General features: G+C 58.3%; 1 protein-coding gene across 2 annotated transcripts; it reads left to right on the forward strand.

Annotated features, from left to right (window-relative positions):
* The first annotated feature begins 1,239 nt into the window (after positions 1-1,239).
* Positions 1,240-8,606, forward strand: LOC146437363 (sestrin-3-like). Of its 2 annotated transcripts, none has more exons than XM_085060233.1 (9): positions 1,240-1,476; positions 4,170-4,373; positions 4,577-4,759; positions 4,872-5,108; positions 5,192-5,297; positions 5,505-5,641; positions 6,012-6,202; positions 6,507-6,651; positions 7,205-8,606. In XM_085060233.1, the coding sequence occupies exons 1-9, from the start codon at positions 1,411-1,413 to the stop codon at positions 7,292-7,294; spliced, it is 1,359 nt and encodes a 452-aa protein (XP_084916359.1). In that variant the 5' UTR covers positions 1,240-1,410; the 3' UTR covers positions 7,295-8,606. The 2 variants fall into 2 exon arrangements, with proteins under 2 accessions (XP_084916359.1, XP_084916361.1); XM_085060235.1 differs by having other exon boundaries at positions 5,523-5,641.
* Positions 8,607-11,358: the final 2,752 nt, after the last annotated feature.

Raw genomic sequence — 11,358 nt, forward strand, 5'->3', positions numbered from 1 at the left:
TGGAGCCCCAACTCCTGAACACAGTCCCAGGCTCACAGTGGCAGCGTGTTCATTAATCAACATCAAGCACATGGATGTGTACCCTCCTGGCTGTCCCACAGTGCTCTCTGCACACCAGGGTGATGTGCTTTGGCCTCATCAGGCAGTGGGCTTGGCTCTGGGCTTTCCAACGACTTCCTCCAGGGCCACCTGCAGCCCCCAGCCACTGCCACTGTCCCTGCAGATGACCAGACCTTTCTGGCCAATACTGACTGCAGCGTTCTGCAGTTGCTCTTACAGAATCACAGATTCAATTATGTTGGAGAAGACGTTGGAGATCATCGAGTCCAACCTCTGTCCCAACACCAACACAACAACCAGACCATGGCACTGAGTGCCACCTCCAGTTTTTCCTTAAATACCTCCAGGAATGGTGATTCCACCACCTACCTGGGCAGTATAATCCAATGTCTAATCACCTTTTCTGGGAAGAAATTCCTCCTGATACCCAACCTCAACCTCTCCTGGCAGAGTAGCATCAGACTGCACCCTCCCATCCTATCGCTGCTTGCCTGGAGAAGAGTGGACCTCCAGCCAGGCTCTGGCACAGCCGGGCTCTGGCACAGCCGGGCTCTGGCACAGCCGGGCCCTGGCACAGCCGGGCTCTGGCACAGCCGGGCCCTGGCACAGCCGGGCTCTGGCACAGCCGGGCCCTGGGACAGCCGGGCCCTGGCACAGCCGGGCCCTGGGACAGCCGGGCCCTGGCACAGCCGGGCCCTGGGACAGCCGGGCTCTGGCACAGCCGGGCTCTGGCACAGCCGGGATCAGGCACAGCCGGGCCCTGGCACAGCCGGGATCAGGCACAGCCGGGCCCTGGCACAGCCGGGCTCTGGGACAGCCGGGATCAGGCACAGCCGGGCCCTGGCACAGCCGGGATCAGGCACAGCCGGGCTCTGGCACAGCCGGGCTCTGGGACAGCCGGGCTCTGGCACAGCCGGGCTCTGGCACAGCCGGGCCCTGGGACAGCCGGGATCAGGCACAGCCGGGCTCTGGCACAGCCGGGCCCGGGCTGAGGGTCCCTTACCGTGCTGCCCCCCAGCGTCCCGCGGTGCGCAGGAGAGGCGGCAGCGCCCCCCAGCGGCGGAGGGCACCTGGCCCCGCCCACCCCGGGCAGGGGCGGGGCCTCCTCGGCTGACACCGGTAACTTTCCAGCCCTGCCCACGTGGTGCGGCTGCGGCCGCCCCCTGGCGGCGGCGATTGGCGCAGGCGGGCCCGCCCCCCGTGCCTGCCGCGGTGCCGGCTCTGCGCTGCCGGCGGCCGCACCGGGCGGGGGCACCGGCGCTGGGCACCGGGACTGCGCTCGGCACGGCACGGCACGGCACGGCACGGCACGGCACGGCACGGCACGGCACGGCACGGCACGGGCTCACCATGATCGTGTGTCCCCAGAGCGTGGAGCACCCCCGAGGAAGCCGATGCCAGCGGCTGCCGGGGCAGGTAGGACCCGCCCCGCCGCCACCACCGGAGCCCGTACCGGAGCACCGGGCTTCGCCCTGCTCGCCGCCGGCGGGCCGGCACGGCTGCGGCACCAGCAGGCCAGGGCATTCCCGCTGGCGGTGCGCGGGGCCGGCAAGGCTGCGCTCTCACGATGCCGCGCCCGGCGGCTTGGTCTTGGTCTTGGTCCCGCTGCCGGTGCCAGTGCCGGTCCCGGTGCAGCGGCACCGTCCCCGTCCCCTTTGTGCGGGATGCGGGAGGTGCCGTGGCTCCATCACTGCCAATCAAACTTGTTTTTCTCTCTCCGCCTGCACTGCCCGCGCCGCTCACCGGGGGCGCTGCCGCCGCCGCCGCCCGCACAATGGGGCCCCGGGTACCGGCCCCGGGTACCGGCCGCCGGCACCGCCGTAGGGATCCCTGTCGCGGGCACTCGTACTTCCCCCGTCCTCTCGAATACCGGGGCGAAGGGGTCGGGTGAGAGGTGCCGCCGTGGCACCGTCTCCAGCGAACGTTACCGGAGGAGCCACCGGTGCCGATGGAGCTGCGGTCTCGCCGGACGAAGGGACGGAGTCCCGGCCGGGCGGGGAGCACGGCGGGGTCCGCCGGTCCCTCTCCCGCGCATCCCGGCGCTGTCCGGGCTCATTCAGCCTCCTGTCTTCTTTATGTGCTCACGGCTGCCGGCCGGGAGCGCCGGGGCACCGTTCCCCCGGCAGCTCTGCCGGGTGGGGAGGGGGCGAGGTTGGTGGTGGGTACGCAGTCGAGGTGCCTGTTAGAGTTCAGGGGGCTCGGACACGAAAATTCCCCTGGGGAAGGAGGCGATGCTCCCACAGCCCGAGAGGGCAAGTGGATGCAGGGGAGGAGGAGGGATGTGGCCGAGGAGGGTGAGGAAGGTGGCACTGGGGGCAATGCGAGAAGCTGGGGATGCAGAACTGGGGGAATGTGGCAGGTGGTGCTGGTAGGAGACACCCTGGGCTGAGCTGGTGCCTATGGGAGTGGGCAGGATAGCCTGGCCAGGGGGCTGAGAGCCAAGGTGGTGGCTGTTCTGCACCTGCCTTCATCCCCTCCTTCCTTCATCCTCTCCTTCCAAGACATACCTGCTGGTTGCTTGCTCCATCATCACTCAGACAAGCAGAGTGAGGAGAGCTGGCAGCACCAAAGGCTGAGCCATGGGCTAGTTGCACAGCTCCTTACTGGGGACCACCTTTCCCCAGGGGAAATGGAACAGCACCTGACTCCTCTACCTCAGCCCACCAGGAAGAGAATACCAGTGGCTGTAACCCCTTGGGTGTCCTCATGGCATCTCATTTCCCTGGACAGGGTGACTTTGTAGGGGGCTTTCACAAGTCACTTCTGGCTTTAATCTTCTCCTGTGGGACAGAGAAGCTGTTGCTCTTCATTTTTCCATTTCATTTTGAGTTTTGGGTTTTTGTGGACCCCTTAGACCAGAGGAAGTGAAGAGGACACTCCAAATGTCATCAAGTAAATCTGACACCCAAGCAATGGTGTTTTCACCAGAAGTGCAGGATGGTGGAAAATAGCTAGAGCTGCTTCCTGCACTGCCTGTGTGGGTGCAACTGCTCTCTGCTGCCACACAGCTCATCCCTGCTCTGTCTCCCCCTCACCCCAGGGTGCTCTAACACACACCCTGTGCACTTTGCAGAAGAGCTCCTGCTTTTCTGCTATGCCAGCATTGTTGCCATGCTCCAGTCACCAGCCTTTGGGTGACTGCACTGGAAAGACAGGTGGAAGGAACATGACAGTGGTGTCAGCAGGGCCAGACTTCCCCAGGAGAGATTTCAGTTCAAGCCTGGGAGAAGAGATGCATCCTTTGCATCCAAGGATGCTGCCTGGGCTCCCACATGCAAGCAGGGGCTGTGACTTTCTGTGTGACAAGGGTTAGCACCTGCTGTACCTGTACCTTGGGGTGAGCAGACTGCAGGTGCATACCCTGCTGTCGGGTGCGAATTGTGGCAACACAGTCGTTGGAGCAACAGCAGCTGCCTGGGCACCTTTCCAACATCCCTGCCCTCTGTTCCCACCACCGTCTCAGGAGGGGCTGGAGCTGTGCTCAACTGGGGCCCTGGTGCAAGGCTGAGGTGGGCATTGCTGGGGGTGTCTGGGCCCCCCTTGCCGAGTTGCCCATCTGTATTTTCACTGGTGGGCACACCAAGTAACAGCTGTCACAGTGGGAGGACCCAGTCCCATGCTGTCTGGGCAACAAGTGGGGAGCTCTTCTGTGTGCTCCTGACCACGTGGAAGATGCCAGGACATCGTTTGCCTCTTGGCTTGCCAGGGCAGGAGCCTGGGAGCCCCTCTGCTGTCTCCACAGCTCTCTCCCATCTTGGTACTGGGCAGGAGGGCTCCATGCTGGTGGTAAGGCAGATGGGCTGCTCCATTCTGGAATGTATTTTGTGTCATGTTTCTCCTGATCCAGCCTTGCACCACTACAGGAAACATCATTCCTAGTTTGCCCTTTGCTTCCACTCACCACACGATGCCTTCTCCCAGACACAGACAAAGACTGTGTGTCTTGCTATCTGTCCTCCTGCTACCTGTGGCAGTGAGCAGTGCTCTGCCTAATAGCCATGAGTGTCCCTCCGGGAGCACCAAGCCCTGCAGAGCCTGGGCTTGGCTGGGACGTGCTGCTGAGGTGGGGGCTGCTCTGAGGAGACCTAAGCAGAACATGTTTCCTGCAGGTAGTGAAGATGTCCAGCAGCGATCCTGAGTGCCCCCAGTTCCTCTTTGTGAAGGTGCTGGCAAGCCGGGGGCGGCTGGAGGCGGTGACCCAGCAGATGGGCTACCACCCACAGTACCTTGACAGCTTCCTCAAGACACAGCACTACCTGATGCACATGGATGGCCCACTGCCCTTTGACTGCCGGCACTACATTGCCATCATGGTGAGCCCTGCTGGGAGCTGCCAGAGGGGATGGGGGGCTCTGCTCAGCCCTGCGAGGCTCTCCTCAACCTCCAGGAGACAGCCTATGCAGTGGGCTTCTCATCAGGGCCAAAATCATGATGTCCTGGAGGCTGAGCAAGAGATGAACATGAGATAGCTGTCCTGCTGGGGCAGTGCTTGGATGCTGATGTGCTGCTCTTGCAGGCAGCTGCCCGGCACCAGTGCCGGTACCTGGTGAACCTGCATGTGCTGCAGTTCCTGCGAGCAGGGGGTGACCCCCAGTGGCTGCGTGGCCTCGAATTCATCCCTCCCAAACTCCGCAACCTCAACGAGATCAACAAGATCCTGGCACACCGGCCGTGGCTCATCACCAAGGAGCACATTGAGGTACTGGGAGGGGCTGTCAGCAAGGGGTGGTGGGGACAGCAATGTCCCCAGGGGCTGCCAGCACCCTGCCCACCTGCCTATGTCACATTGCTGGTCTGTTTGTGTTCCACAGAAGCTGCTGAAGATCAGCGAGTGGAGCTGGTCGCTGGCGGAGCTGGTGCACGCTGTTGTCCTCCTGGCACACTGCCACGCACTCGCCAGCTTTGTCTTTGGCTGTGGCTGTGAGCAGGATGAGGGGTTGGGGGGCCGAGGCTCACTGAAGCCATTGTCACTCGGGAACCAGTGCTTCTGCGAGCCCACCGCCAGCAACAACTGCAGCCAGGAGCTGCTGCGCATCAACCGCAAGCGGGTAAGCACCTGAGGGTGGGTTTGCAGGGGATGTGGGGTGCCACTGGGACCATTGCCCTCACCCCCAAGCCTGTGTCTGTGCAGTCCCTGGATTCCTGCATGGAGCTGGATTCCCTCCGGGAACGCATGCAGCGGATCCACGTGGAGACTGAGGGCAGGGACGAGATGAGGCTGCAGGACCGAGAGGAAGGTGAGGGGCAGGGAGCAGAGGTGGGTGTGCAGGGTGGGAGTTCATGTGGCACACCTGGGTGTTTGTTGCTCCTCCATGCCTTACATTTTCCATGATGTATGGTTCAGAGTGGCTCATGGGATGCATGTGGGGCACAGCAAGGGCTGGATTTTGATGCCTGCTGTGGCTGGAACAGGGCAGCGGAGCACTGCTCTGACCTGTCTGCAGGGCTCTCCCCTCTTGCAGATACTGACGGGGAGGTCACTGGTGCCACCAACCTTGCATGCTACATGCAGGACCCTGACTTTGGATACCAGGATTTTGCCCGGCGTGATGAGGATCAGACACAGGTATTCAGAGTCCAGGTAAGACTCCTGCTTTCTTGATGGGCAGCAGCCCAAACTGCTGCCTCTCTACTTCTCTCCTTTCTGTTCCTCATGGGCAGTAAATAGTGGCAGAGTTGCCCATGCAGACTGGATGTGCCCCACTAAGGTTGGGAAGAGGGAGGTGACTTCTGTCTCCAAAGGCTGATGATTTTTTCCCATGGCCCTCATGGAGGCAAAGGTCAAAATCATTCAAAAGCTGCCTGATAAGGGATGTTGTGGTTTGGGCAGAGCCACCCCCAGAGCATACTCCCTGAATTCTACTGCTTCCCAAGGTCTCCACCCCTTCTTCCTGGAAATATACTCCAAGCTCCTTTTTGCAGTTGTAAAAGCCTCTTGCTGTGCTCAACAGGATTACTCCTGGGAAGACCATGGCTTCTCACTGGTCAACCGGCTCTACTCTGACATTGGGCATCTCCTGGATGAGAAGTTTAGGATGGTGGATGGTCTGCAAAGCAGTGCCATGGCCAAGCGGCAGGGCTGTGAACCCTCTGTTTTCAAGCGGGGCATCTGGAACTACATACACTGCATGTTTGGCATTAGGTAGGGAAACCAACCTCATGGTCCAGAGGAGAAAACTGAGCTGACCCAGGCGGGAGGAGGGTAGGGCACTTGGTCTGTCATGCAGATGAGCATGGAAAAGGGACAGAGGTGAATCACTTGCCTGGATGTTGGGACAGGCAGGAAAGAGCTGCTCAGCTTCTCTGGCCAGGGGAGGTAGCTTTGGGGACAGGGCTTCAGTGCCTGGTGGCTGTTGCCATGTGTCCCCCTGGCCTGTGGCTGTGCCCTGCCCCTGGCAGACCACAGGCAAGGTGCTGGCTGTAACTTGCCCCTGTGCTCCCCACAGGTACGATGATTATGACTATGCAGAAGTGAATCAGCTCCTGGAGCGAATGCTCAAAGTTTACATTAAAACTGTAACCTGCTACCCAGAGAAGACAAACTCAGAAATGTTTGACAGGTTCTGGAAGCAGTTCAAGCACAGTGAAAAGGTGGGATAGCTGGCCCCTGGCTCTGACTGGCTGCAGTGGGGCTGGGAGTGGGCAGGGGCTGCAGGCTGGGATGCTTTGGGGGGTGTGTGGGAGATCTTTGAACCACCAAACCAGTCTGAAGCAGGTTGGGGGGAATGGAAACTGGCTGTTTGTAAGGAGTTGGGCTTAGTGTGGCATGTGGCTGCCCACTGTGATGAACCTGGGGCACCAGCAGCATATGCATCTCCAAGGTCATTACCCCAGTGGTGAGTGCTTCCTGATGAGCCCTCTGTCGAGCTGTAACTCACAGGAGTGGCTGCTGTGGGTGTCAGCAACTGTGCTGCTGCCAGCCTGCAATGCTGGTGCCAAGTTTGCAGGGGACTCCCTGGCACACTGCTCTGGGAAGCAGCCACAGCCTACAGGACTGGGAGGAGGGGGAGAAGGGAGCTGCCTGAGCTGGAAAAAATTGGTGGCATTTTGATGACAAAAGACTCACTTACCCAGGTGGGCAGTTGCTTGCTCTGCTGAGCACAGCACACTTCAGCTGCCTGAGCCTCTCTTGCTGTTCCCTCAGGTCCACGTGAACCTGCTCATCCTGGAAGCCCGGATGCAGGCAGAGCTGCTGTATGCGTTGCAGGCCATCACCCAGTACATGGTCTCCTAGATGGGGGAAAGCTGCACTGCGGCAGGGCCGGGCAGCCTCCTCTCTCCCTGAACTCGTGTGGGACCCGTCATGCTGGGACCGATGGCGAGGGATTTCTTGATTTAGTTTACTTGACTGTCTTGTTCCTTTCTGTTGGTTCCCCCCCCCGCCTTGTGGGGGTCACTGAGTGGCCCTGTTACGTGCAATTACCAAACTGTGAGGCAAGTCCATGCTGCTGAGATGCTGGAGACTTGAACATGTCCAAGGAGGACTGCCAAAAATATGGGGGGAGAGGGAAGTGGGAGGGTACTGGGGCCAGATCAGAGGGATGCTCCTTGCCTGGGTGCTGTGGGAGCCCCAGTGGCACAGGGAGGGCAGAGGGGAGAGCTGGCTTCCTTCCCTGTGCTGCAGTGGCTGCTCGGCTTGCAAAGCCACCCTTGGGCACCTGTCCTCATTGGGATGGTGTCTCTCACTTGGGAACAGTGTGGGCAGTGCGTGGGTGAGTTGCAATGTTCTGAGTTGCAGGGTTAGGCAGAAAGAAGCACTGGCTCCTAGCAAGGGCCCTTCCCCAGCCCAGGACAGCAGGGGGATGCACTTGCTGTCTATGTGCCAAACCCCTCTGGGATGGACAAGAGATGACCCAGCGCATTCCAAACTGTGAAGCTCTTGCTGGCAGAGCATCCTTGTGCTTTGCCTTCTCCAACAGTGGGGTGAGAAGGTCTTTGAGAATGTTCAGGCACTGGAGGTTTCTGCAGGGGACTTTAACAGTCTTAAGCCCCTTCTCTGCTTCCCATCAGCAGAGAGGCAGGAGGAACAAGGGAAGCTTGTTTATGTGTTTGAGTTAATGTGGTTTTATCTTCTAAACACCATGAGAGGGCTGAGGTCCTGTGCCCAGTCACTTGCTTAACAGCATGGTGGAGGAGCCTGGGGTCAGCACAGGTAAGCTACAGGAAGCTTCTCCTTGAACCTGGGTTGGGGGCACTCTGGAGACTGTCCCATTCGAACAGAGGCAGCCTGTCCACCAGCCTTGCCTTCTGCCTGGGGGGCAGAAGCTGCACCACCATTTCCCCCATCTCCCTGGGCTGCTCCCTGCCTGTGCCACAACCCCTGGCTGGAGAGGTACAAGGGCACCAGTGCGGGCTCCAGAGAGCGGCCACAAAAGGGGAATGAAGCCACCCGTTTTAAGTGGGAGCCTGAAGCAAGGGCAGCTGTCGAGTCAGGCAGTGCACGCTGCTTCAGTCGACCTGTTTACTGCGTAAATGTATGGGGAGAAAACCTTGTGTATGGAAGCTAAAGAAAAAGCCTATTTTTGCTATAAATATATTATGTTTGACATGGATGTGTGCTTTATTTCTGCCAGATGGTGGGAAGGGAATCCACTTGCATGGCTCCTCTGAAGGTAGGACAGCACAGCCTGGCTGACCACAGCCTTGACATGGCCCAGTTGCCAGGAAGCCCAACATTCTCAGCCATGCTGGGGTCATGCACTGACAGCTCTGGTCCATGACCAGCAGCTGGTCATTGAGGCTACACCTGTCCTGTTCAGCTCAGCTATGTCCCCTTGCCATGCTCAGATGAGCAGCTGCTGCAGCATTGTGTTTGATAGGCAAAGAGGGAAGTTTTTCAAGGGGCTGTGACACTCCAGCAAGGAGGAATGGAATGTACCAAAAGAAAGAGCTGGCTGGTACCTTGTGAGACGTGGCCAAGATGTGGGTGCTGCTTCTGCAGCTGAGGAAGAAGCATTTTGCTCACAGTCCCAAGCAGATGCTTGATGAGCAAGGCCAGGAACCAGGACCAACTCTTTCCTGATCCATGCTGCTGGTGCTTTCCCTCTGCTGGGGCTTGGCCAGCTTGTACTGGGCCAAGCTGGTGCCTGGGCAGTAAAATGCCAGGACAACTGGTGCTGGGCAGTACCAGCTGAGTCAATACTGGTGCTGAAACAGTGGCACCAGTGCAAGGATGACTGGTGCTGGGACAGCTGCCACCAGGCTTGGCTAGACAGTGCTGGGACTGGCACTGCTATACTATCATTTAACCCCAGCTAGGACTGGGCAGAGATTGGGCCTGGATGTACTGTTCGCTGTCAGGGGTAACACTGGTTAACCACAGCAGCCTAGCTGCCCGCCAGCCAGCCTCCCCACTGTCCCTGCAATAGCAGCTCTGTCCCCTGCAGCACTGGGATGAGCCACAGCAGCCAGTTCCCCAGAGGGCTCACTGCTCCTGAAGCCTGCAGTGCACTGGCAGCACTGGGCAGCCCAGGGCTGGCTCCCAGCCTGCTGCCAGCAGCAGCACCATCACCTCCCACCGCCACCCTGTGCTGGCCACGGAAGGGACAAGGCAGTGACAGCATGGCTCTGGCTGTGGGTGAAGGGCTGCCTGTCCCAGGTGGTGTGAGGCTGTGTCCCTTTTACCTCATCTCTACACCTGCACTAAGGGCTGGCCTTGCAGGGGCTGGGGCAGCTGCCACACACTCTGGCTCACAAACACCAGTCACACCAGTAAGAAGGGCTCCATGCTCTGTCATCCCTGACCAGAAACAAGCTGGCAAGGCCGGGAGAGACTGCCAGTCCCTGGCAGTTACATGCAGCACGCCACGAGTCTGGCAACTTCAGTGCTTGGGTCCCTATCCTGGTGCCCCCTGCATCTTTCAGGTGCTTGGGCCAGGATATTTCTATTTCGTCTGTGGCTGGAAGGAGAACCACCAGAGTAAAGGGTACATCACCTCTGCAGGAACCCTCCAGGACATCCTGCACACTCACGTGGGTTCTGGGACACTGACTGTACCTGGGATTACCGAGAGTAGGATGCAGGCACATGCCCAAAGCAGTAACTGAGTTTCTTGCACAGCCTTTAGCAGAAAGAAGTGCACACAGGGGCAGACAGGACTGCATTTTTAACAGCTGAGCCATCCCCAAGCTGCATGGTGGGAGGAATGGTGTGTCCTAGCCCACAAAGAACACCAAGTCACAGTGTGGCAATGGTACTGCCACAGCTCCTACAACCCACCCATTCAAAGCCAGGCTCATGGCTGCTGCTCTTGCCACAGTCATGAATGTGAAATAATAGCACACAGGACAGTTTGGGAGCAGGCAGTGTGCACCCACTATCTCCCTGTGCCCCAGCCCTCCTTCCTTACACACCAGCTCCACCACAAAGGACACATCAGCCTTCCCAGCTGTCCTTTCACATGAGGGCCCATCACTGGTGGCACAAAGGTGTTCATCAACCAGCAGGGGTTGGAGGCAAAGCAGGACTCTGGCCAGAAGACAAGCTGAGCAGAAAAGCTGTTTTTGCACTGGCTTCATGTACTGCTGCTCTGCAGGTAACTACTCCACAGGCCAAAATACTTATGGTGACAACTTGGGAGCGCTACAAGTTCTCCAAGACTGCAAGAAAGGTGCAAACGTGCACTGAACCCACAGACACAGCAGGACTCTTGGTGACTACTGAAGACAGTGTCACACAAATCAAAAGCAACGCTGAGCCGAGGCATTCAGGTCCCATTTTGTTCTTGGCAATGCTTAAATGGTACCGGCCAAAGCTCAAATAGATGTAAGAAGTGCTGGGCAAATGCTTGGTCCCCTGCTGTGTGGCAAGTTTTGAACACATCCACTTTGATCCAATCACCTACAAAATCTTCAGCATTTTGTATTTCCAACAGCACCCTCATTACGTGCCTGCAGGAAGCCCTAAGTACCCAAGGAACAGATGAGTTCCCTTAAGGATCTCCTCCCCATTCCCAACTTTTGAAAATTGGGTTAAATCTTGAAGCAGGACCCTTAACACACCCTGAGAGTTATTTGCATTAGCTGTAGTGAAGAATAGAATTCAAAAATAATATACTGAGTATCCAAGGGTTTGAATGCAAGTTTTCTGGCTGCACACATATTGTGCAATTTCAAAAATGAGTCTTTATCCTCAGCAGTGTTAGAACATCCCCAACCTGCCCTCTGTGTGTCTAACCAGGCCAGTAGAATCCATGCTCTATACTCCTTCTCTCCTTTCTCTCTCATCTCTTTACCTGCCACCACTGCTGCTGACACACAAAGATATTAGAATGTAGCTATACAAAACAGAGTCACCTT

The sequence above is a fragment of the Lichenostomus cassidix genome, chromosome 4A, assembly GCF_008360975.1.
Source record: "Lichenostomus cassidix isolate B80296 chromosome 4A, HeHo_3.0, whole genome shotgun sequence".
In the NCBI taxonomy this organism is placed as follows: domain Eukaryota; kingdom Metazoa; phylum Chordata; class Aves; order Passeriformes; family Meliphagidae; genus Lichenostomus; species Lichenostomus cassidix.

Bases quoted from the DNA above. Each gene is read 5' to 3' on its own strand.
- LOC146437363 (XM_085060233.1), top strand. From the start codon at position 1,411: ATGATCGTGTGTCCCCAGAGCGTGGAGCACCCCCGAGGAAGCCGATGC. The intron at 4,374-4,576 runs GTGAGCCCTGCT...CTGCTCTTGCAG, and splicing joins GGCACTACATTGCCATCATG to GCAGCTGCCCGGCACCAGTG. The intron at 6,203-6,506 runs GTAGGGAAACCA...TGCTCCCCACAG, and splicing joins CACTGCATGTTTGGCATTAG to GTACGATGATTATGACTATG.